We start from the raw sequence: 23305 nt of genomic DNA, 5'->3' as shown, positions 1-23305 counted from the left end.
GTAGGAGCTGAATTTTACTGTGTCCTCCACAGTGCTAAGCATGCAGTTCAAAATCAGTTATGCTTACCCACAATCTACTTTATGAAGGCACCAATTCTACGTTTAGCTTGAAAATTTAGATTTGGAGAATGAGCGAGAAGAAACAATGATTAGGCTTTAAAATGGTGAATGGGACCTTGTTAGAAACAGCCACCTTTGTTTATATCATTTTTCTCTTTGTCATCTGAGACTGTTCATTTCTGAGTTATGAACCTTTCATGCTCATGTGACCTAAATGGGTTATCCCTGCCTAAGCGAGTCTGCCGTCACTGAGTTATTTCAAAGGAGTCCCTAAATCCAGATGTAAATAGATGCTGTTTGTAGAGGCCTAAACAACATGTCTCAAACATATACACATTTCTGCTTTCCAAATGCACTTATGTACTTTCATAATTAGTAAAATGAAAACGTATTTAAAAATATTTTGAATTCAGAGGAGCTACTTTGACTGTCTATTGTTTTGGTTTCAGTTACTTTTCTCCAAGAGTTTTCATATTCATTTCTTATTTCACATTACATTAACAGATCAAGGAATATCTTTCAGATAATTGCTCCCAGGAGAAAAAGGAGGAAATCTTGGCAAGTGAAAAACCCAGTGGACACAATTCCAAGCAAGGGAAACCAGACTTGCAAAGTCAAGACCATCCTTGTACGAGCCCCATGTTCACTCAACCTCCCAGGACCACGGCCTTGTAAGGATAACTTATTTAGCTTTATATATTTTTTTTTTTACAGGCAGAGTGGACATTGAGAGAGAGAGACGAGAGACAGAGAGAAAGGTCTTCCTTTGCCGTTGGTTCACCCTCCAATGGCCGCCGCAGCCTGCGTGCTGCAGCCAGCGCACTGCGCTGATCCGATGGCAGGAGCCAGGTACCTATCCTGGTCTCCCATGGGGTGCAGGGCCCAAGGACTTGGGCCATCCTCCACTGCACTCCCTGGCCACAGCAGAGAGCTGGCCTGGAAGAGGGGCAACCGAGACAGAATCCAGCGCCCCGACCAGGACTAGAACCCGGTGTGCCGGCGCCACTATGTGGAGGATTAGCCTATTGAGCCGCGGCGCCGGCTTAGCTTCATTTTGATGTGAAGTAGGAGACAGCCTCATTCACTGGCTGCTTCTTTTAATGCTGTATGAAGGATAAGGAGGAATTCCTAACTGTTTCTGAAACTTTTATTGTATGTTAAGTTTCCAGGGCAATAGACAAAGACAGATCATCTACAGGGTAACTTCCCAACAAGATAGCTCTGTTTTGCAAGTCATCAGTGGGCCTGAAACATCTGTGCAGGAAGAAATGTCTGTGGACGCTATGCATGTTTTCATTGATGAACATGGTGAGTCTTGAGAGTGTTTTACTAATGAGCAAAAAGGGGACAAGCTTGCAGCTTTCCTGGGATTCTACATGGTCCCTTAGACTGAGTACCTGACTTTGGAATGTAAAACTTTAATCCTGAGATTGCCCACATACTATTCTTAGAACAGCATGTATTCCCTCCCACCTCCAGGCCTTTGCAGGTGCTATGTCCCTATGCCTGCATGTTATTTATCCTTCAGGTCCTAGTTCTAAGGTAGGCTTTTCAGTAAAATCTTTCCTAGCTTCCTCACACACAATCGGGTTCCTCTCTTCTTTACTTCCTTAATACCCTGTCCATTTCTTTATTTGATAGTATTACAGCCTGTAGCTATTTATTTACTTACAATAATAATAATTTTATTGATATTTTCTTTCTTGCAATTGTAAATAAACTTCAGGAGGGCAATGCCCAATACCCCAGTAAATATCTCTTGGATATATACTAAAAATATGACCTTGACATCTTTTTTCAGTGCTTTCTTATAAAAAGAGTTTAAAATAGTATGCCTGGGGAATCATTATTGACATGTTTAAAGTTCCAAAGAAATGGATATAGGTCCTAGTTTTTCTGGGATGGGTCTTGGCTTCTCACTTATAGAGCAAGTAATACTTGATAGTTTACTCTCAGAGGATCCTGGTTTAGATAATAAATTGTGTGGTTAGGTTATCTGGAGTCCAGATAGTTAAGTTTATAGCTGTTAAGTATTTTTGCATCCACACAAATACTTTCAAGTTATAAGAATAATATTAGCACATCTATCAAAGCTTCTATAATGTTTTTCTGGTAGAGTCCACCTTTGAATTGAGGGCCTTCTTCCAGCTGCTCACATGCACAAGGTTGATTATGCTTCTTGTGCCCATGAAGAAGCTATTCTTAAGAATTCTTCTGGGAAGAGACTGTTTACATTATAAAGGGAATGGATTTCCACACCTCAATACCCTGTATCCCTTTATTAGAGCTAATTTAACTCTGCAAATGAATTCAGTCCATTGCTTTTCCACATTAACAGGCTGACACTCTGGTAGTGTGCTGTGGTGCTTACTCATCTGCATATTCAGGGACAGGGATGGTCTCCTGTGGTTCACCACTCAAAATTGCATTGCTCAATGAGCCTTGTTTTGCTCATGGTACTCATGTATATGTATCCCCTCCAAAAAAAACAACAAAAAGCCCCACACCAACTCGTGGTTGTAGCTACCACATATCACGCTGATAACATGAAAAGAAAAATCATATAAAAAAGTGAATTAAGAGATGATACAGAAAAGTCCTTTGGCAATTGAGATTAGAAAGAAAGTTTTCTTAGTAAAATTTCTCTGGATGTCCCTCTTGTTCCTGTTAGTCACATTCTGTGGAGAAAGGATAAGAATGGGCCTAGAGTTTCAGTGATTATTTGAATAGTCCAAAATGAGGCCTTTAACTTGAATGTAGCAAAAGCTGAATGATTGTATACAAATAATTGTGAAATATTCTTTGATGAAATTTTGTGACCTTACAGGGGAAATTAGATCCTGTTACTTAAAGTCTGGAAATCAGAAAGAAGGCCCTTCACAGTATACGCCATCAAATCATGAGCGTCTCTCTCAGGCTCGGTGAGTAGAGCTGTGTAGATTTGAGAGCTGTCACATTGCCGGAGGCATGCAACCTATTCTGAAAATGAAGTGAAGAGGTTGGTGTAAAAGGAATGTGTTAATCTATTTTAGGTGTCAATGTGTGTGGTTTTGTGGGAAAAAAACATCTGACATCGTAGAATAATGAAAAACGAACTGAATCATTTTCATTGACATCACTTCCAAAAATGAATATAATGTGTAGAGGGAACCCTATGTAAACATAATAATACTCCCAGAAGGAAGAGGATAAAGCTTGCAAACACATCATTAAACCTCTTCCAAGCAGGGGATTAGAGGTATAGTTATCATTCAGAGCAATGAAGCCAAAACTACTTTTACATATTTATTTATTTAACTGGTAATGTCATTTAATTTACATATTTATCATTTAATTTGAGAGGCAGAGAGACAGAGACTGACAGATAGATAGAGAAAACATTCACCAACTTGGACTAGGTTCACCACAACACATTCAGTCTTAGTGAAAGGGTATTGGGCAGGCTCAGGTAGGGACACAGCTAGGGCATGGGAGGTGGATACTGAATGTGTTTCTACAGTACTTTGCTATGAGGCCATGTGACTTAAAAGTCTCAGAAGAGTAGACTCTCAAAGAGTAGACAGTAAAGAGAGCATGTGTATTCCTAAATATTCTATACATGTAAAAGTAAACATGTATATTATTATTTTTAAAAGCACAAGAAAGAGAGGATATGCATGGCAAAGTGTTATTCGTTCCTAGAACTCAAAAGAACAACACTTTCACATGATGTTGGTATAAAAGCAGTGGACAAAGACCTGGGATTTGCCATGTGATACTGGTGGACCAATACTTTGTTGGAATCACCACACACCACATAGGTTAGAGATGACTATGGACACTACATAAGGATTTTCGATCTCTCAAAATGACCAAAATGAACCAGCTGTAATTTCCATGGTGTGGAGACTAGCCAGCATTCAGGAATAGCAGGCAGAAAGCTGAACTGGACAGTGAACAGGGACTGGGGCCATGAAGCTTGGTTGAGTTCATGCTCTGTTCTCTATGTAGCAGGAGTGATCAGACCCATTTGAAGAGAGAAATACCTCTGATGAATGTGGAATCATCATGAATATGATTGAGAGTAGGGAGCTGGGGGGAGCCTGGAGCAGCAGTAGTCTGCTTGGTCAACACATCTGAACATAAAATGTGATACTCACTTTTAGTAAATGGGAAAGTAGTGCAAAAAGAAACCTGCTAAGCAATGCTCTTTAAACCATTCTACATAGAAATCAGATGTAGAGACTCAAATTAGATTTTCTAGTCCTGTGTTCTTTTAATTCAAAGAGAAATACTTCTCTGTTCATACAAAAGCTAACAGTGGAGGAAAATAAGACACTGAAAACCATACTTCCGGCCAGCGCCGCGGCTCACTAGGCTAATCCTCAGCCTTGCAGCGCCGGCACACCGGGTTCTAGTCCCAGTTGGGGCGCCGGATTCTGTCCCGGTTTCCCCTCTTCCAGACCAGCTCTCTGCTGTGGCCTGGGAATGCAGTGGAGGATGGCCCAAGTGCTTGGGCCCTGCATCCCATGGGAGACCAGGAGAAGCACCTGACTCCTGCCATCGGATCAGCGCAGTGTGCCGAGCGCAGTGTGCCGGCCGCAGCGCGCCGGCTGCGGCGGCCATTGGAGGGTGAACCAACGGCAAAGGAAGACCTTTCTCTCTGTCTCTCTCTCTCACTGTCCACTCTGCCTGTCAAAAAATAAAAAAAAAAAAAAAGAAAGAAAGAAAACCATACTTCCTTGAAATCAGAGAGTTAGTATCTTGCAGCATGAAAACGAATTTTCAGCACTAATATTTATTTTTTGTACAACATTGTGTAACATCCTTAACTATCTAAAACATCAGTTTTCTAAACCATAGATGGGGACAATAATTCCATAACTAAATCACTGAATTGTGTTAAAAATTAAATGTGTGAGTGGGCATTTCATCAAGCATTTAAGACTCCCACAACACATTGGAAAACCTGGGCTTGATTCCTGGCTCTGTTACAGGAAAATGGCAGCAGAGAAATTATTGTTACCTCAATTCTTTGTCTCACATGGAAGAAGAATTTCCAAGCAGATAGCAAAGAGATTTAAAAGTATTTATTAGAATCAAGGACCTCCTGTGGTGTGGAGGGGGGCTTCCAAGAGAGGAAAATTCAAAGGGGACTAGTATCAGTAGGCTTTAAGTACAATTTTGAAGGAAAAAAATTGACAATCAGATTGGCATTCTCAGTGACCAGGAGGAGACAAAAACCATCAAAAGACCTCATTTATAATTCTCCTTCCTGTCTGGCCTGCTAAGGGTGGGATAGATAACTTATTTTCACAATAAGCTGCGAGCTCAGGAAGTGCTCCATTGCTATTCCATGGTAAATTTGGAAGATTCCGAAGGAAGGAAGGTGGCAGGTTTGTTTTTGCAAATATTTTACACCCCAAATTCCATTGGGATCCCCTGACTATCTATTAACCCATCTGACTCCTCACCGCTCTAGCTCCTGATTTCAGTTTTCTGCTAATGCAGACCCTGAGAAGCACCTGAGGTGGCCCAAAGTAATTGAGTCCCTATCATTTAGCATTCCCAGCTCCTGGTTCCAGCCCTGGCCTGGCCTGACCATTGTGGGCATCTAGGAAGTAAACCAGTGGTTGGGGTTGTCCTGTTTCTCTCCTTCTCTGCCTCTCAAATACATAGAAATTTTAAAAAATAAATGTAGTAGTATATTAATTTTTACAATGACTACAATAATATTAATTCCTGATTAAGACAGTACTTACCATAGAGGACACTCAGGAAATGTTAGATGGTGTTAGTGTCCTGGATAGAGGCAATAAGACAGTGGCTACAGTTCACCATGACTGTGTGACAGAAGATCCTGACTTTTGGCCAGGTAGAGGCCTTTCCTCTAGTACTTACATAAGATCACTTTACCTAGTTTTAAGGTTGTTAAGGACTCTTTGTTCTCCCTGTCAACCTATTGTGTTCCAATATACTGGAATCCATGGCACTTTTAACATTGGTACTTTAATGCCATCTCTGGCTTTTAGTACCATTACATTTTGAGTCCTATCATCATAAACATAAACTTCGATTTTTGAACTTGGAAGAATGCCTAGTCAGGGCTGTTATTCTAAGCCATCCAGCCATGGAAGATATTGGAAAAGCAACTTTTTCACTATAAGGGACTTCAGTGACTGGGATTGCCTCCAACTAGGCCATTAAACCACTGGTTCTTATTATTGGCAAGAAAGTCTTTACTCTTGGCTATTGTAAGCCTTGTTGCCATGTGACAGTTTTATATCCTGGACTCCCAAGTATGAATTGGGAATTGTAAGCATTGTAATGTCCATGTCTCTTTGGGGATTCCTGGAGGAAACCAGGAGAGGAAACAAATTTCCCTCCTTGGCCCCACTGTCATTGTGGGAACCAGTGAACTTCTCCTGACCTGCCAAAGAAACACATATTTTCTGGTTGCACAATAACAGTCCATAATGCAGTACCTTCAGTACCATTATCTAACATAGTTCTGATTTCCCAAGAAAATAGAATAAGGGAACTATGGCTTGCACTGCAGCATTTAGAATTGCTTGTTGAAAAAACTGCTAGAAGAAAAATTCATTTCAGTGTGTTATTGCCTAGACTATAAGATTCTTTCAGTAGCTCAAAGCCTAAAAGGAGCTAATCTACTTGGATAGTTGAAGTCAGCTACCTGCCTAGCAAGCTGGAGCTGAAGCTGCCTAGGAAGCTGAAGGATGTTTTATGTCTGAAGGATTCATCATTGTGGACTTAAGTTATTCTTCTGTAGGTCTTACAATTAGAACTTGATAGTTTCTGTTCTTTATTGAGCCAAGATTTATATATCTCTTATAAAAGTTCTATAGCCATCCTTTGGTATTAATCCAGGTTTTCTAGAGTCATAAGCAGTCTGATGAAAATGCATGTGAAATATGTATCATCTGCTCCCTAGTAAAATATAATGGAAAGACATAGTATTTACATACATTTAGAGCACTCACAAATCATAAAGTGGGCATAGTAGTCAGCTGATATAAAATGTCATTTTGGAGCAGATTTGTTTACAGAACCTTTATTGAAGAATTTTGTATCAAACATGTTACCTTGGGGCCGGTATTGACACTGGCATCCCATAAAAATGCCATTTTGAGGCTTGGGCACTCCACACTTTGTCCAGCTCCCTGCTAATGTGTGTGGGAAAGCACAGAAGATGGCCTGAGTGCTTGGGCCCTCTCTTCCCCTTTGGGAGACCTGGATGGAGTTCTGGGCTTCTGGCTTTGGCCTGGATCAGCCCTTGTTGTTTATAGCCATTTGGGGGAGTGAACCAGGGGATGGAAGATCTTTCTTTCTCTGTCTTTCCCTCTTTCTCTGGAACTCTGCCTTTAAAATAAACAAGCAAACAAATAAATAAATCTTTAAAAAGTTACGTCAACTATATTTTATTAAAAAATATAGAGTAGGTTGATTATGTAGTATTTATCTCAGTTCACTCAAACATGTCTTTTGTTTTTGAATCATTGTAGCATGTGTTGGAGCTATTATTCTGCCTATAAATTAGACTTCTTTTTGAAAGCTGCCCTAAGTCTCTAGGCCTATTGTGTACCATACTCCAAAGCTAGGTGGAAGCCCTGTACTTAATCTTTGTTGCCTCCTCAGATTTCTTCCTCTTTTGTTGATATTATCAGCCTGTCTGGCCCTTATCTCCATGAAACCTCCCTTATCCACTGGGATTAGCTGTCAGGAAAGTCAGGATGTTTAAGTATATATCTGGTTCCCAGAGAAGATAGCAAGCAGAAAGTTGCAAGAAATGATTATCTCAATTTTTCACTTTAGTTGAGAGAAGTAGTGACCTCTGATTTGGAATAGCTGAGCAGAAATGTGAGCACTGGAATAAGCCAATTAGATGTGCAAGATGCAGAATGAAATGTGACTTCACTCAATTTTGATATGCCCAATTGTGTGTCACACTGATATGCAATTTCAAAATTTCAGCTCTAATCACAAATATTGGCATATAGCTACATTACAATTAATTTCAATAATAAATATGTTTACGGCTTCAAATTAAAAATAAAAAACCTTTTAGGGGTTAAGTCACCTTTGCTTACACAGAGGTAGAAATGATCCCAAAATGCAGTTGATCACCCTGGGATCTGCCTTTGAATAGTTTCTGCTTTCCTCAATCACTGAAATGCCCTCTCCCTGTTGTCTTTCAGACTTTTCTCTCTTCCACTGAACGTCTTATATTTTTTTCTGAGACACATTAGAAAATATGACACTTTCATCCACAGAGTCCTAAGGATGGGAGATTCACGAGTCCAATCTGGAAAGACTTCTGTTCTCTGCACACCTGCCAGGAGGCCAGGGGCTGGAGAGGATCTTTCAGTTTTTATGGTCACAGCTACAGCTACCACACGAGGGCAGTCAGAACCCAGGTTCCAGGCCTTTCTCCTTTCCAGGCTGCTATCTCCTTTTTCACAGTTACTCTTACAAATTCTGCTGTCACATAAAAGAAGAGCTGTTTGCCAACTTTAAAACAAGAACCCCTGTTAAAATTCTAAACAAATAGGTTTTAGTGTTCAGAACAGTGCTGCTTTATTTAAATATTCCATATATCAAATGTGTTGCGTTGCTGTGACTTTGCTTCCCAGGCCATCCTCAGTGTGTGTTGCTTCCATGGCCTGTGAGGAAGTCTGAAAAAATGAGAAGGACAGAGAGAAAGAAGCCCTCTTCCTGACACTAGTGAGATAAGTTTTTAAAATCTTGGGAAGATGAAGAATTTCAGGAAGGTTTTTTCCTATCAATGGGAAAATGTAGAAAAGGCCCATAACTGTTGTTACTTGTAGCTCTTGAAACTTAGCACTTTTGTTTTTTAAAAGATTTATTTATTTATTTGAAAGGGAATTTACAATGAGAGAAAGAGAGATTGATTTTCTATCTGTCAGTTTACTACCCAAATGACCACAGGCCCCAATTAGGCCAAGCCAAAGCCAGGAGCCTGGAGCCTGGAACTCCATCCAGGTCTCCCATGTAAGTACAAGGGCTCAAGTTCTTGGGCCATCTTCTGCTGCTTTTCTAGGCACATTAGCAGGGAGCTAGAATGAAAGTGGAACAACCAGAACTGAAACCAGATCCCAAATGGGATGCTGGCACCACAGGCGGCAGCTTAACCCACTGTGCCACAACATCAGCCTGACACTTAGCACTTTCACAGTGTATTTATTAATATGGGAGAAATCTTTGACTTTTACTTAGTAAAACATGGTCTTTTTAAGATGATTTTTCAGAACCTAGTCCATAATTTTAAAAAAGGGAGAATAAGCACCAGGTAATCTAAGAAGAGATACAAGCAAAGAGGTAGACTTAGAAAGTCTTCAAAGATTGGTGGGGGGACTCCTGCTTAGCTGTTCATGCCAGTGATTTTTGTGGATATCTTGGCCTCTAGTACTTGGGTGGGAAAGCTGGTGCACATGGATTAGGACTATACCACCAGGACCCTAGAGAACTGTATCTAAGTAAGGGAATAAATGTCTGCCATTGGAGTGATGCTTATTGTATTGAAGCTTGTGATCTCCTTCTGACTCAACAGGGAGCCCATATCTCATGGTTTGTCTAGGATGATCAACTATTATAAAACAGGCTAATTAATAGGGAATTTAATATGCTGCTTCAATATGTCTTTATAAAGAAGGTTGGGTATGAGTTGAGGCCAACATACTCTTCACCTGTGCCTGTTACTAGAGACAAATGGTATTAGTGTATTATTTGTGGTAAAGTATAGAGGCCATATTGTAATTTAATGTGAGAATAAATAAGCAAGTCTTAGATCAACCAGGTCTTATATCAACAAAAGGAAGTAGACAGATCAAGGATGGTAATTATGTGACTAATATAGGGGAGGCACTATTTAGTGCTTCACAGACATAGTCTGCTTTCATTATCACAGCAATCCTCAGGAGGAAAATATTTTCTCTTTTTTATAGTCAAGAATTTGAGGTAGCAGAATAAAGTTTATAGTCACAGTAAATAATGGAGCAATAACTTAAATCTAGTTCTGTTTAATTCTACAGCTCATCCAAAAGATCTTGAAAAGAACATCAAACCTTAGATTTTTAATATCTAAATGGCTTATATATGAAAATAATGTGATTTATTATTATTTAGCAACCAGAAAATGTGCTAGGTAGGGGTGAGTGTTGTGACACACCAAGTTAAGCTGCTGCTTGGGATGCCTGTAGCCCACAATGCCAGTTTGAGTTCCAGCTACTCTGCTTCCAATCCAGCCCCACGTGGGAGACCCAGATGGTGTTCCAGGCTCCCAACTTCAGCCTGGCCAAGTGCTGGTTGTTGTAGCCGTTTGGAGAGTGAGCCAGAGGGTAAAACAGCGTGCAGATGCTCTCTATGTTCCCCCTGTCATTCGTTCAAATACATAAATAAATCTCAAAAAAAAAGTACTAAGGAATAAAGAAAAATTAAGCTGACACTTCCTTATGTATCACATTTCCTAGCAGCAAATCGGTTGACTGTTGATACAACAGTCAATTCTTAGTTTATTTTAGTTGGCAATAGAGGGTGCCATACACCTTGTAGATTTTTGCATAGAAGTATGTGTTTTTATTTCCTGTCTATTTATAATCATTACCTACCTTACTTTCAATGCTGTCAGATTAATTTTTTGGTTTTAGTGAAGTTCTGGCATGTGCTGAGATTTAGTTTCCTTTGGATTTATATTAATAAGGTGCTTCCAGTCCTGTGTATTTCAATGTGAAATGATAGTTATATTACTGAGTAGTTTCTTTGCAAACCTGAGAAGCTTGAATGAACATTGTTTTTATAAATCTAGCTGATCTTTTGTCCTTTTGTGACAGTGAGTATACCACTAATATAGACAGAAAGGAAAGGCACTGTCAGGAGCAATCATCCAAATAATGGAAGGACAGGATTTTGTTTTCAGATTTAATGTACTTAGGCCTTTTGGTTCACTTCCTAAACCCTGATATTTATTATATGTCTCCTAAGTGGTTTTTTTAAAGAAAATTTTATTGAATTTATCATCAGCCAGAAATTATGTCTTAGAATTATGAGCTTCCTGTGTGTAGGAAATAATGGAAATATTTTATTTTTTAACACAAGGATGAAATTTTTACACATCTTGGTTGTTTCACTTTTTTTTTTTAATATTTATTTTTATTTGAAAGAGTTACACAAAGAGAGAGGAGAGGCAAAGAGAGGGAAAGAGGTCTTTCATCTACTGGTTCACTCCCCAATTGGCCGCAACGGTGGAGCTCTGCCGATCCAAAGCCAGGAGCCAGGAGCTTCTTCCAGGTTTCCCACGTGGGTTCAGGGGCCCAATGACTTGGGCCATCTTCTACTGCTTTCCCAGAAAAAAGCTGGTTTGGAAGTGGAGCAGCTGGAACTCGAACCGGTGCCCATATTGGGTGCTGGCACTGCAGGTGGCAGCTTTACCTTCCACACCACAGCGCTGGCCCAGAAATATTTTTTTTTAAGATTTATTTATTTATTTGAAAGTCAGAGTTACACAGAGAGAGGAGAGGCAGAGAAGAGAGAGAGAAGTCTTCCATCCGCTAGTTCATTCCCCAGTTGGCCGCAACAGCCGGAGCTGTGCCCCGATCTGAAGCCAGGAGCTTCTTCTGGGTCTTAACCCACTAACCCACATGGGTGTAGGGGCCCAAGGACTTGGCCATCTTCTACTGCTTTCCCAGGCCATAGCAGAGAGCTGGATGGAAAGTGGAGTAGCTGGATCTTGAACCGGCGCCCATATGGGATGCCGGCGCTTCAGCCCAGGACATTAACCCACTGTGCCACAGTGCTGGTCCCACCCAGAAATATTTTAAACATTGTCCATATAGAGTAAGTACTTGTATGTTTATTGCTACAATATTAATAAATTAGATGAAAGAAGGTTCTTAAAACTTATCAGAAGCTTTACCATGAAATGTCTGGAATAAAAAGCAGAAAGTGGTGCTGGCACAGGAGTGCAGTGGGTTAAGACTCGGAAGAAGCAGCTCAAACATCCCATATGGACTCTGGTTGGAGTCCCATCAACTCCAATCCAGCACCCTACTAATGCTCCTGGGAAAGCAGTGGAGAATGGTCCCTGCACCTGTGTGAGAGACCCGTATGAAGCTCCTGGCTCCTGGCCTTGACCTGGTCCAGACCTGACTGTTGTGGCCATTTGGGGAGTGAACCAGTGGCTGGAGGATCTCTTTCTCTCTGTAATTCTGTGTTTCAAATAAATACATAAATCTTTTTTTGTAAAGATTTATTTATTTACTTGAAAGTCAGAGTTACACAAAGAGAGAGGAGAGGCAGAGAGAGAGGGAGAGGGAGAGAGAGAGAGGTCTTCCATCCGATGGTTCACTCCCCAGATGGCCACAACGGCTGGAGCTGTGCCGATATGAAGCCAGGAGCCAGGAGCTTCTTCCAGGTCTCCCAGGCAGGTGCAGGGGCCCAAGGACTTGGGCCATCTTCTACTGCTTTCCCAGGCCATAGCAGAGAGCTGGATTGAAAGTGGAACATCTGGGTCTCAAATTGGCGCCCACATGGGATGCTAGTGCTTCATGCCTGGATGTTAACCCACTGTGCCACAGCACCAGCCCCAATACATAAATTTTAAGAATGAAAAGTGATTCCATTATTGTAACATCTATACTCCTGAGGAGTCTGTATTAGCTGCTGTTGCTTGGGCTGCAAGTATCGTAAGAATCCATTCAAAATGGGTTAAATAATGAGATGTATTACCTCAGAAAACAGGAAGCCCAAAGTTTTGATGAGAACAATACTGGTGGATTCCAACACTTGATGCTGTTTTCAAGAAACCAGCTCATCTTCCAGCTCTGTGGCCCTTTGGCTTGACACTCATGATGGCAAAGTGGCTGCTGTAGTTCTATGTGCTTCTTACTCTTGTAGCATCTAAAGGCCAGGAGGAATTTTGTTACTTTTTAACATCTAAAAAACCTTGTCTATGACTTCCTCTATCTCAAGCTGACCTTTCTTTGCTCTTGATGACCTTTTATTCCAAAGCCAAGAACTGGTCAGCTGAAAGGACCATATCCCTGTTCTGAAGCATATAGTCTTGAATGAATGGAATGGGGTTATGTTAGCATTAATTCTGTTAGAAATGGCTGTTGGTTAAGCAACCAAATTAGGTACAGGCACTTTGCTAGAGAGTCAGAAGGAGTAAATATATGTCCTTATGTCCTAGTTTTCACTTTCTGAGCCAAAGGAAGAATGCCAGGATTGAGTTTGCTGAAAGAGTTCTATTCATTTAAGTCTTGTCAATCTATAAATGTGATTAAAGATAGTAAAATATTTAGAGATATATCATAGCTAATATACTAATGTGTTCTTTTCAATTACCTGAGGCATTTCTTTGATCCAATATGTACTTTCCTTTCTTTGGGGTAGGAGGGGGAGAAGATGAAGAGTGTTGGTAATCACTGTTTCTTCCTTATTGGTGTCTGGGGAATTATTAAGCCCACGACTTATTGTTTTCACAAAAGATGAGTCTAGAACCTGTTGCTACTACCTCTCTCTCCATTTAAATATGTATAAATTAAAAAAATTTAAATTGATACATAAAATTGTGCCTATTAATGAGATACCATGTGATACTTTGATTCACGTGTGCATTGTGTAATGTTCAAATCAGAGTAAGCCCATCTGCTCATGCATATATCATTTTATTGTGGTGGAAACATTCAAAATACTTACTTTCTTCCAGGTTTTTGGAAATACAGAGTATATGATCATTACCTATAGTTACCCTACTATGCAAGAGAATATAAGAACTTAAAAAAAAAGAAAAAGAAAATGTAGGTTGTCCTCTGTTATCATACAGGCATGTACCTAACTACCTCATGGCATACTCCAACCCTGGAAAGCCCAAATAAGTGCAGGATGATTGATGTTCTGCCAAAAGGGAGCCTTGTATACAAAATACTTTATTCTGAATTGCATATGTAAGGTTGTAGAAGTTCATCTACTATCTGTACTGGGCTTCACTAGTGTCCTGTTGGTTTATAATAAAAACTTTTGTTTTGCCCACCCTCAGAGAGATGCAGATCAGCTCCTCCAGTACCACAACTTCTGAGAGTCCAGATCCGTCTTCCGGGGACCCTGCTGTCAGTGCTCTTCAACAACAGCTCTTACTCATGGTGGCTCGGAGGACCCAATCAGACACCCCACGGGTACGCACATCCAGAATCACTGTGGATGTTTTCAGAAGCAGCAAATTTGAACACATATTTCCAGGTTGTTTCCAGAATTAAGTCTCGCTCTGAATTTTGCTTCACCCAGTGATACATCACTGCATGATAGTCTACTGAGTGAATCTGAAAAGAAGCTATTTAGGTATCGGGTAATCTTCAGTTGCTGTTAACATGATGACTGTTGTCTCTTTTTTTTAAAGTGCATTAGTAATTCTTTCATATTGACTTTCGGTTGCCAGAAGGCATGATTCCCACAAAAGCTTACTGATTGAACTTCTTCTTTTACCACCATGAGTTGGAAAATATCTGGTTTTTTTCCCCTAACATTTTATTTATTTATTTGAAAGTCAGATACAGGGATATGGTGAGGGAAACAAAGAAGGAGAGGGAGATCTTCCATCTATCTTTCACTCCTCTAAGGGCTGCAACAACCAGGGCTAAACCAAACTGAAGCCAAGAGACAGGAACCCCATCTTGGTCTCTACATAGGTGGCAGGGGCCCAAGTACTTGAGCCATCATCCACTGCCTCCTGGGTATGTGAGCAGCAAGTTGGATCTTAGATAAGTCTTGTAAAACCAGGTGAGACTTGGCACTGTGAGATCAAGTCTGTTTAATTACTTTCCTTCTCTTACTCCATTCCTCTTTTATTCTCTGTTGCCTAAGCGCAGCAAGTCCTGGAACCCCTACTCCCATCCAATCTTATAGAATCTCTTCTAACTCTAGCAATGGATCAAATTCTGTAGGGTCAACTGAGTGGATGGCAAAGAGATGGACCAAAGCCTGAGAAAACATTTGTCTGAAATTCTTCCCTTGCACAAATAAAATGTGTGCATGCAATGCAGTGGTCACCTTCTTTTTTAACAATATGTGGGGGTTCTTTCTGTTCATGATAGTTGAAAATCCTAGCTCCTGCACACAATGGAAAGGGGAACATATTCTCCCACTTATCTCCAATTGGAACTGGTGGAAATGGTTGCCTGAGCTAGAAATTGGCATTCAGACATTAAGGAGCTTTAATTATCTATCACACTGTCAGGTGCACCCGTATTGTAAACTGGTGCTTTGTTCCATATTATAAATGGGTAATTCTCTGTGCCTTGGATTATCCACCTTGTGCGTCCAGCCTCATAGAGTATGTTTTGTAAGCTCATTGTCATTACTTTTAAAATCTTACATCACCTCATTGTGTTAGAGGGGCAAGGTTCTTGAGTAGCTCCTTTGAAATGTCTTCTGCATTACACTGCTGGTTGAGAGGCAGGTGCAGTCTACTGCAGGCAGCATTGAATCTGTGTGCATACACCCTCTTTTGCTTCCATTTACCTCCACTTGGATCTGGTCTTAAACTCATTCAGTTTTTCTTACATTACAGAATGAGATTGTGTCATGTATGAAAGTACTTTGTAAACTCTATAGCTCTATGTAACTTTATAATAGTGGAATTATTATTTTACTATTATTATTATTATAATTATTGAAATAATGAAAGCCAACTAGTTCATTGGTCCTGAACTATTTGGAATTGATGAGAATTGCAAAAATGGGTATACTGTGTTAATAACAGTGTTGACTGTTATTCCTGGTTAATATAATAAAATCATTTACAACATTAATTTACTATCATTAACTAGGAAGAATTCATGAGAATATTAACATTTACTAACATATTAAACAGCCTAAATAATTATAGAGATGAAAGAGATGAGGCATTAATTATAATGCTTCAGCATATTTATATTTTCATCCTATCTGTTCATTTATTTGAAAGTATATTAAGGCTTTAAAAAAATGAACATTTACATACCTTTCATTTATCAAGCTCAGAAGTTCCTTTAAAATATGTGTTTAGAATCTACATGATTTATTATGAATTCCATCTGCTACATAGAGTCATTGTTAAATAGTGTTATCCTACATTTGCTTTAGATGTTTTATCCTTCAAAGTGTTATTCAAATATAGATATAATTCTCATTCCACTTGTGTGTTTTTGACACTGGTTGTGTGCACAAGATTGTGCCAAGTGTTCTATTTAATATCACCTTATCTTAACGGTAAAATTTTGTGGTTAGGTATTATTTTACCTTGAGTATGACATCTAAGGAAACTGTAGCACAGAGGGTCCTAGAACTTTTGCATTAATGGGACCCTGAATCAGTGTTCCTTTTCCACATCCTTTAGTCACTACTTTGGTTTCTAGTTCATCTCACATCTTCCATGGCAGCCTCTGCTGTTATTGCTCATGAGCCAACTTCTGATACGATAGTCTCCACGACTCCATCTTTGTGATGCTGCATTTGGTAGCTTTCCACACTGTCTACTCTTCATTAGTCCAGTCCTTCTCTCTACCCCCTGCCCTTTTAGGTAGAACCTATACAGACCTTTTGAGAACCTTCAGTGGTTGTTCAAAGTTCTTCAGAAAGGAGGCCTACAATTTAAAAATATCTGTGCCTATTCTAACTTTGGGGGAGTGTCTGTAGACCTGGTCTTGCCACATGGGTGGCAAGAACCCTATTGCCGGCGCTGTGGCTCACTAGGCTAATCCTCCGCCTTGCGGCGCCGGCACACCGGGTTCTAGTCCCGGTCGGGGCGCCGGATTCTGTCCCGGTTGCCCCTCTTCCAGGCCAGCTCTCTGCTGTGGCCCGGGAGTGCAGTGGAGGATGGCCCAAGTGCTTGGGCCCTGCATCCCATGGGAGACCAGGATAAGTACCTAGCTCCTGCCATCGGATCAGCGCGGTGCGCCGGCCATGGCGGCCATTGGAGGGTGAACCAACGGCAAAGGAAGACCTTTCTCTCTGTCTCTCTCTCTCACTGTCTACTCTGCCTGTCAAAACAAACAAACAAACAAACAAAAACCCTATTACTTGATCCATCACCACTGTCTCTCAGGGTCTGCATTAGTAGGTAGCTGAGTTAGAGCCAGAGCCAGGAGTTGAACCTGGGTACTCTGATACGGGACATAACAGTATTAACTGCTAAGGAAAATGCTGTTGTCTCTTATATATTTTTTAAAGATTTATTTATTTGAAAGAGTTACAGAGAGAGAGGGAGAGGCAGAGAGATATCTTCCATCTGTTTGTTTATTCCCTAATGGCCAAAACAGCCAAGGCTGGGCCAGACCAAAGCCAGGAGCTTCAGGTGGGTCTCCCATGAGGGTGGCAGGGGCCCAAGCACTTATGTCATCTTCTGATTTTCCCAGGCCATTACTAGGGAGCTGGATAGGAAGTGGAGCAGCTGGGACTCAAACAGGCACCCATATGGGATGCCAGCATCACAGGCAGCAGCTTTAACTACTACACCACAAAGCTTGTCCGCTCTCTCTTATATTTTAAGTGTAGGTTATAACATCTATTTGGAAAAGTTATTAAGAGTTTGTAAGGATTAGAAACAGAATATTGAAAAATTATAGTTATAATATTTGGTAGGAATTATTAATAACATCAAATTTCTTATTAGTTATCCAGAACTCTTAGAAGTGGCATTAATTTGGACAATAGGATTTTCAGTAGCTAGGGAAAGTCTAGCCTTTTACATTTTATGTTTTCTTTTTTTAAAGATTTTATTTATTTATTTGAGAAAAAGTAGAGTTATAGACAGAGGGAGAGACAGAGAGAAAGGTCTTCCATCTGCTGGTTCACTCCTCAGATGGCTGCAATGGCTAGAGCTGGGCTGATTTGAAGCCAGGAGCCAGGAGCTTCTTCCAGGTCTCCCACACTGATGCAGGGGTCCAAGCACCTGGGCCATCTTCTACTGCTTTCCCAGACCATAGTGGAGAGCTGGATCAGAAGAGGAGCAGCCAGGACTCAAACCAGCACCCATATAGGATGCAGGCACCACAGGCGGAGGCTTAACCTACCATGCCACAGCACCGGCCCCCATTCTTAGACTTTTAAAAAATTCTGCCAGGGCCGGCACTGCAGCTCAATAGGCTAATCCTCCACCTAGCGACGCCGGCACACTGGGTTCTAGTCCCGGTCGGGGTGCCGGATTCTGTCCCGGTTGCCCCTCTTCCAGGCTAGCTCTCTGCTGTGGCCCAGGAAGGCAGTGGAGGATGGCCCAAGTGCTTGGGCCCTGCACCCCATGGGAGACCAGGAAAAGCACCTGGCTCCTGCCTTCGGATCAGCGCAGTGTGCCGGCCGCAGCGCGCCAGCCGTGGAGGCCATTGGAGGGTGAACCAACGGCAAAAGGAAGACCTTTCTCTCTGTCTCTCTCTTTCACTATCCACTCTGCCTGTCAAAAAAAAAAAAAAAATAAAAAAATAAAAAAGAAAAGAAAAAAAAAGAAAAAAAATTCTGCCAGAGTATTTCTAAAATGTATTATATGCTGACCTGCCTATTTTGTGTTTCTGCCTTTCAAATAAATAAAGAAGTAAGACATTTTTAAAAAGTCGTAGCTCTGAAACTCCTTCTCAGTCTCCATTGTGGCCCTCACCTCTGCTAGTCCCTCAGTTGCTAATGTTCCCTAGGGATTTTGCTTTGGAACCCTGTACTCCATGCCTTCTCCAGGGATAGCAATCCTACATGCCTTAAGGCGCAACTAACTCTCTAGAAATAGGGATTCAGACATATATATGTTTGTGTTTTTTTTAAAGATTTATTTTTATTCATTTGAAAGACAGAGTTACAGAGAGAGGTAGAGAGGTAGAGAAAGCTATGGCTTTCTCAGGCCATAGCAGAGAGTCAGATCTGAAGAGGAGCAGCCGGGACTAGAACTGGTACCCATATGGGATGCCAGCACCTCAGGCCAGGGCTTTAACCTGTTGTGCCACAGCGCTGGCCCCAGACATAGATATGTTTATATATGTATGTCACTCTGTTATTAGGGCTGGTTTGCTTGTCAAATCCCAGACATTTCTAAACCCCTTTAATATGGCAACAATTTCTCATTATCCTTTCCCTTTTCAGCATATATTATATACAGTATCTGGCTTATATTTTGTTGGGTGAGGGATACACATTGAGAAAAAAATTAACTTCAATTTGATTTCATAACAGAAAACAATCTAAGAACAGTTTTTAGTATTCACTTAAACATTAAGCTCTGAATTTCCTTGGTACTTAATGCCAACCAGGAAATTTTATTATTTTATTAATAGAATTTATTTTTTTCATTAAATTCTGAGGAGTATTTTTTAACCAAGAATTTCCATTTAAGAAGCATTGAATATAGCACAATATGCCAGAATCTTTAATATAGCTTATAAAACATATACATCTAGTCTTCTTTTATTTTAAAATATATTTATATATGTGTGTATATATATATATATATACACACACACACACACACACACACACTGACCTTCCTTGAAAGCTAAGGCTGTAATATTGAACCTCAACTTATGGATGTGGTTTTCTTTCTATTGGAAGAATGCTGTTATCTTTTGACTAGTGTTTACCCTTGACCTATTTATATACGATATGTGGATTCCCACATCACAAGACAATAAGCCATGGTTACTTTTGCATGGATTTCTTACCTGCACTTTCTTTATGGGGCATCAAATAAAAGGATCTCTTTCAGCATGGAGGTTTACCATCATTAAAAGAAGAAGCTCTTCCTGCTGACATGACACCAGGCAGTTTCTATGGTATTCTTTTTTACGTTGGAATAGAATCCAGACAAAAGCAGCTCTTACGATTTCAACTCTCAATAGCCTAACCCATTGTATATTGCATTGTGATGAATCAGCCTTCCCTTCAAGTGCCTTTTGCGTTAATATTTTATATTCTGAACTCTATGCTTCATAGGCTGAGTCAGTGAATTTGTATGTGGGAATGGGGAGGTGGTGAAATCTGCTTTCTCAGAGAGTTCTGCAGTGTCCCTCACAGAGCAGCTGTGCTGTGCTCATGTGTGCCAGGTGCTTTGGCATCAGTAGCTTTCCTGAGTGAGGGGAAGAGGCTTACATCTGCCCTGTGTGACCTTCTGCTTTATAAACCGGAGAGAAATATGTACTGCCTTTACAGAGAGTACCACCCCAGGGCTGCCGTTCTGTCCCTCGTCATTCCATTCCTTGTCTTTGACCTTCTTTTCAGTCTCCTAGGTCTTATGTTTGTCACTTTATAGGAAACTAGAGCCCACTTCAAATAGATTCTGGAGAAGTCCAGGGAAAAAGAAGACAAATACTTATGCAGATGATCCAGCCATCCCACTTCCTGGTGCAGATCTGAAAGATCTGAAAGAATTGAAAGTAGGATCTTTTTTTTTTTTTTTGACAGGCAGAGTGGACAGTGAGAGAGAGACAGAGAAAGGTCTTCCTTTGCCCTTGGTTCACCCTCCAGTGGATGCCGCCACTGGCGCACTGCGGCCAGCACACCGCGCTGATCCGATGGCAGGAGCCAGGTGCTTCTCCTGGTCTCCCATGGGGTGCAGGGCCCAAGCTCTTGGGCCATCCTCCACTGCACTCCCGGGCCACAGCAGATAGCTGGCCTGGAAGAGGGGCAACCAGGACAGAATCCGGCGCCCCAACCGGGACTAGAACCCGGTGTGCCGGCACCGCAAGGTGGAGGATTAGCCTAGTGAGCCACGGCGCCGGCCGAAAGTAGGATCTTGACGAGAGATTTGCATACCCATACTCATAACGATATTACTCCCAATACCGAAGGGTTAGACACAATCTAAGGTCCTACTGACAGACGAATGCATAAACAAAATGTGGTATACACATAAATGGAATATTATTCAGCCTTCAAAAGGAAGGAGATTCTGACACATACAACAACATGGATGAACCTCAAGGACTGAACTAAACCAGTCATATAAAAGGACAAATGCTGTATGATTTCATGTACACAAGATATATAGATTATTCGGATCCCTAGAGACAGAAAGTTGAATGATGTTTGCCAGGAGTTAGGGGAGAGAAAATGGGGGTGTTGTCCAACAGGTACAAAGTTTCCGTTTCGCAAGATAAATGAGTTCTAGAGAGGTTTTGCACAACAATGTGAACAGAAGCATAGTTAGAACTACTGAATTTTATACTTAAAAATAGTTAAGGGGAGGGCATTGTGGCACATTGTGTTAAGCCACTGCTGCTGAGAAGCCCACATCGCATATCAGAGTGCTTGGGATCAAGTGTCACTTCCACTGATGTACTTGAGAGGCCACAGTACTTGAGTCCCTGCCACCTGCATGGGAGACATAGATGGAGTTCCTAGCTTTGGACTGACTATTGTGGGTGTTTGGGGAATGAATCAGCAGATGGAAGATCTTTCTCTCTCTCTCTTTCTCTCACCCTTTGCTTTTTCTGTCTCTGTTTCATTCTGCCTTTTAAATAAATAAAAATTAGTAAATAAATATAAAAATTGATGACTGTAAATTTTATGTTGTTTACTTTTTCCATAATTAAAAACATATAGTTTAGCAGTAGAAGATCTGGAAGGGCTGGTTCATCTAGAGAAGGCTTGTGGATAGTAGCAAGAAATGACAAGCAAGAACCAAAAAGTGGAGGAGGAGATGAATGGGAGCTTTGGTTTTAATTGTCTCAGTACACAGAGAATAGGAGAGAAAGCCCAAGGTGGGATGTCTAATAGGTGCCTCTCTGCTTAATCTGGAATCTCACACACTAAATCATTGCCATCCCCACTAAGGGATTGCACGGAAAACTGCTAACCTCAAATCTTTGTGTTGAATGCAAGGACAGAAATGTCTCCTAAGAATTCATCCCACAGGATAACCTCCGTGGAGGTTTGCATCCTTCATTCACATGAATGGTCCAAATGAAGAATTTCAAATGGTACTAGAGTGGTTGTGCCTTCTAGTGCCTAAAAAGGAAAGAAAAATAAATTTTAACTAGAATAACATAACTTGATATAGCTTTCAAATAATTCACATAAATAAAAACCCAAGAAAAATGCAGTTAAGTGAGAAATTATGCAGTATACAAGAGAACATGCCACTATGGGCAAAAGTCAACAGACAGCAGAAAGAGACTTTCATTGAACTTAGAAATTGTAATTATAAGATTTGAAAAATGAATTCAGTATATTTAATGTACAGAAGGAAATAAAGAAGGGGTTGAGACTATAAGTAGCAAAAACCCATATGACTGTATACACACACATGTACAGATATATACACATACACATACATGCATACCCATAAATACATATACATGTACAAACAAATCAAAGATAAATAATAGTCATTAAAGATCACATAAATTAAAAATTGCCTGACACTATCAAGTTGGTGAGAATGTGGAGTGGAAAGACATTTGTTAAGTTATTGGTGGGAATATAAACTGACAGAACCACTTTAGAAAATAATTTTGATATTATTTGGTAACTGAACATTTCCATACCCAGCAACTCCATTATTTATAAATATGTGTGTTTCCTGGGAAAGTCAAATAGCTTGTTTTCTAGTAAAGTTGAACATTTTATATTTCTAGCAGTTCCATTCCCAGGTGCATATTCTAAAGAAGTTCTTATGCATTTGGCTAGGAGACCTGTCCAAGAATGTTCATAGGTGCCAAAATTTGAAAAAAGGAACTCTTAAATGTACAACAATAAAATAGATAAGTAGACTATAGCATATCCATATAATGGAATACTGCACAGCTATGGAAATCTAGGTTACAGTAATAAAACACAACCTGATCAATTTAAGGAACATACTGTCAAGTGGGAAAAAGTAGTAAGAAAGTTGCAAAAGATACACAAACTATAATTTCACAGCTATAAAGTAAAAGCCATAAAACAGGAATCTAGAGATTTTGGATATAAAAATAGTAAAATAAGAAAAGACAGGGAATGTTAATTCCAAAATATCAGGAAGGGGGAAAGCAAGGGGATGGGACTGGGGAGTTGACATCAGTGAACTTCAGTGCTAATGATGACTTAGTTTTTCTTATTCTGGGTGATACCCATATATTCATTTACTTTTGTTGTACCTTATACACATTTTTAACATATGTATTTGCTTTTATTTAATAATTAAACTATTTTAAAGTATGGTCCCTAGTGTTAATAAGTATACACAATGCACTCTAAGCACTTCAGAGTCTTTGGGCCTTTCACTGATTTAGTGCTCTGTGAA

General features: G+C 40.4%; 1 protein-coding gene across 4 annotated transcripts in view; it reads left to right on the top strand.

Annotated features, from left to right (window-relative positions):
- The window catches only part of PCNX2 (pecanex 2), a 324094-nt gene that overhangs the window by 54355 nt on the left and 246434 nt on the right, over nt 1–23305 (top strand). For all 4 annotated transcript variants that reach the window (XM_008268254.3, XM_051821460.2, XM_051821462.2 and 1 more), the window contains exons 6-9: nt 584–731; nt 1223–1368; nt 2888–2981; nt 14114–14249. In XM_008268254.3, the coding sequence (XP_008266476.2) occupies nt 584–731; nt 1223–1368; nt 2888–2981; nt 14114–14249 (524 nt within the window). The remainder of the gene's footprint in view (nt 1–583; nt 732–1222; nt 1369–2887; nt 2982–14113; nt 14250–23305) is intronic.

The sequence above is a fragment of the Oryctolagus cuniculus genome, chromosome 13 (genome assembly GCF_964237555.1).
Source record: "Oryctolagus cuniculus chromosome 13, mOryCun1.1, whole genome shotgun sequence".
NCBI lineage: Eukaryota > Metazoa > Chordata > Mammalia > Lagomorpha > Leporidae > Oryctolagus > Oryctolagus cuniculus.
The sequence above is the reverse complement of the archived record's forward strand: the minus strand, read 5'-3'. Positions and strand labels throughout refer to the sequence as shown.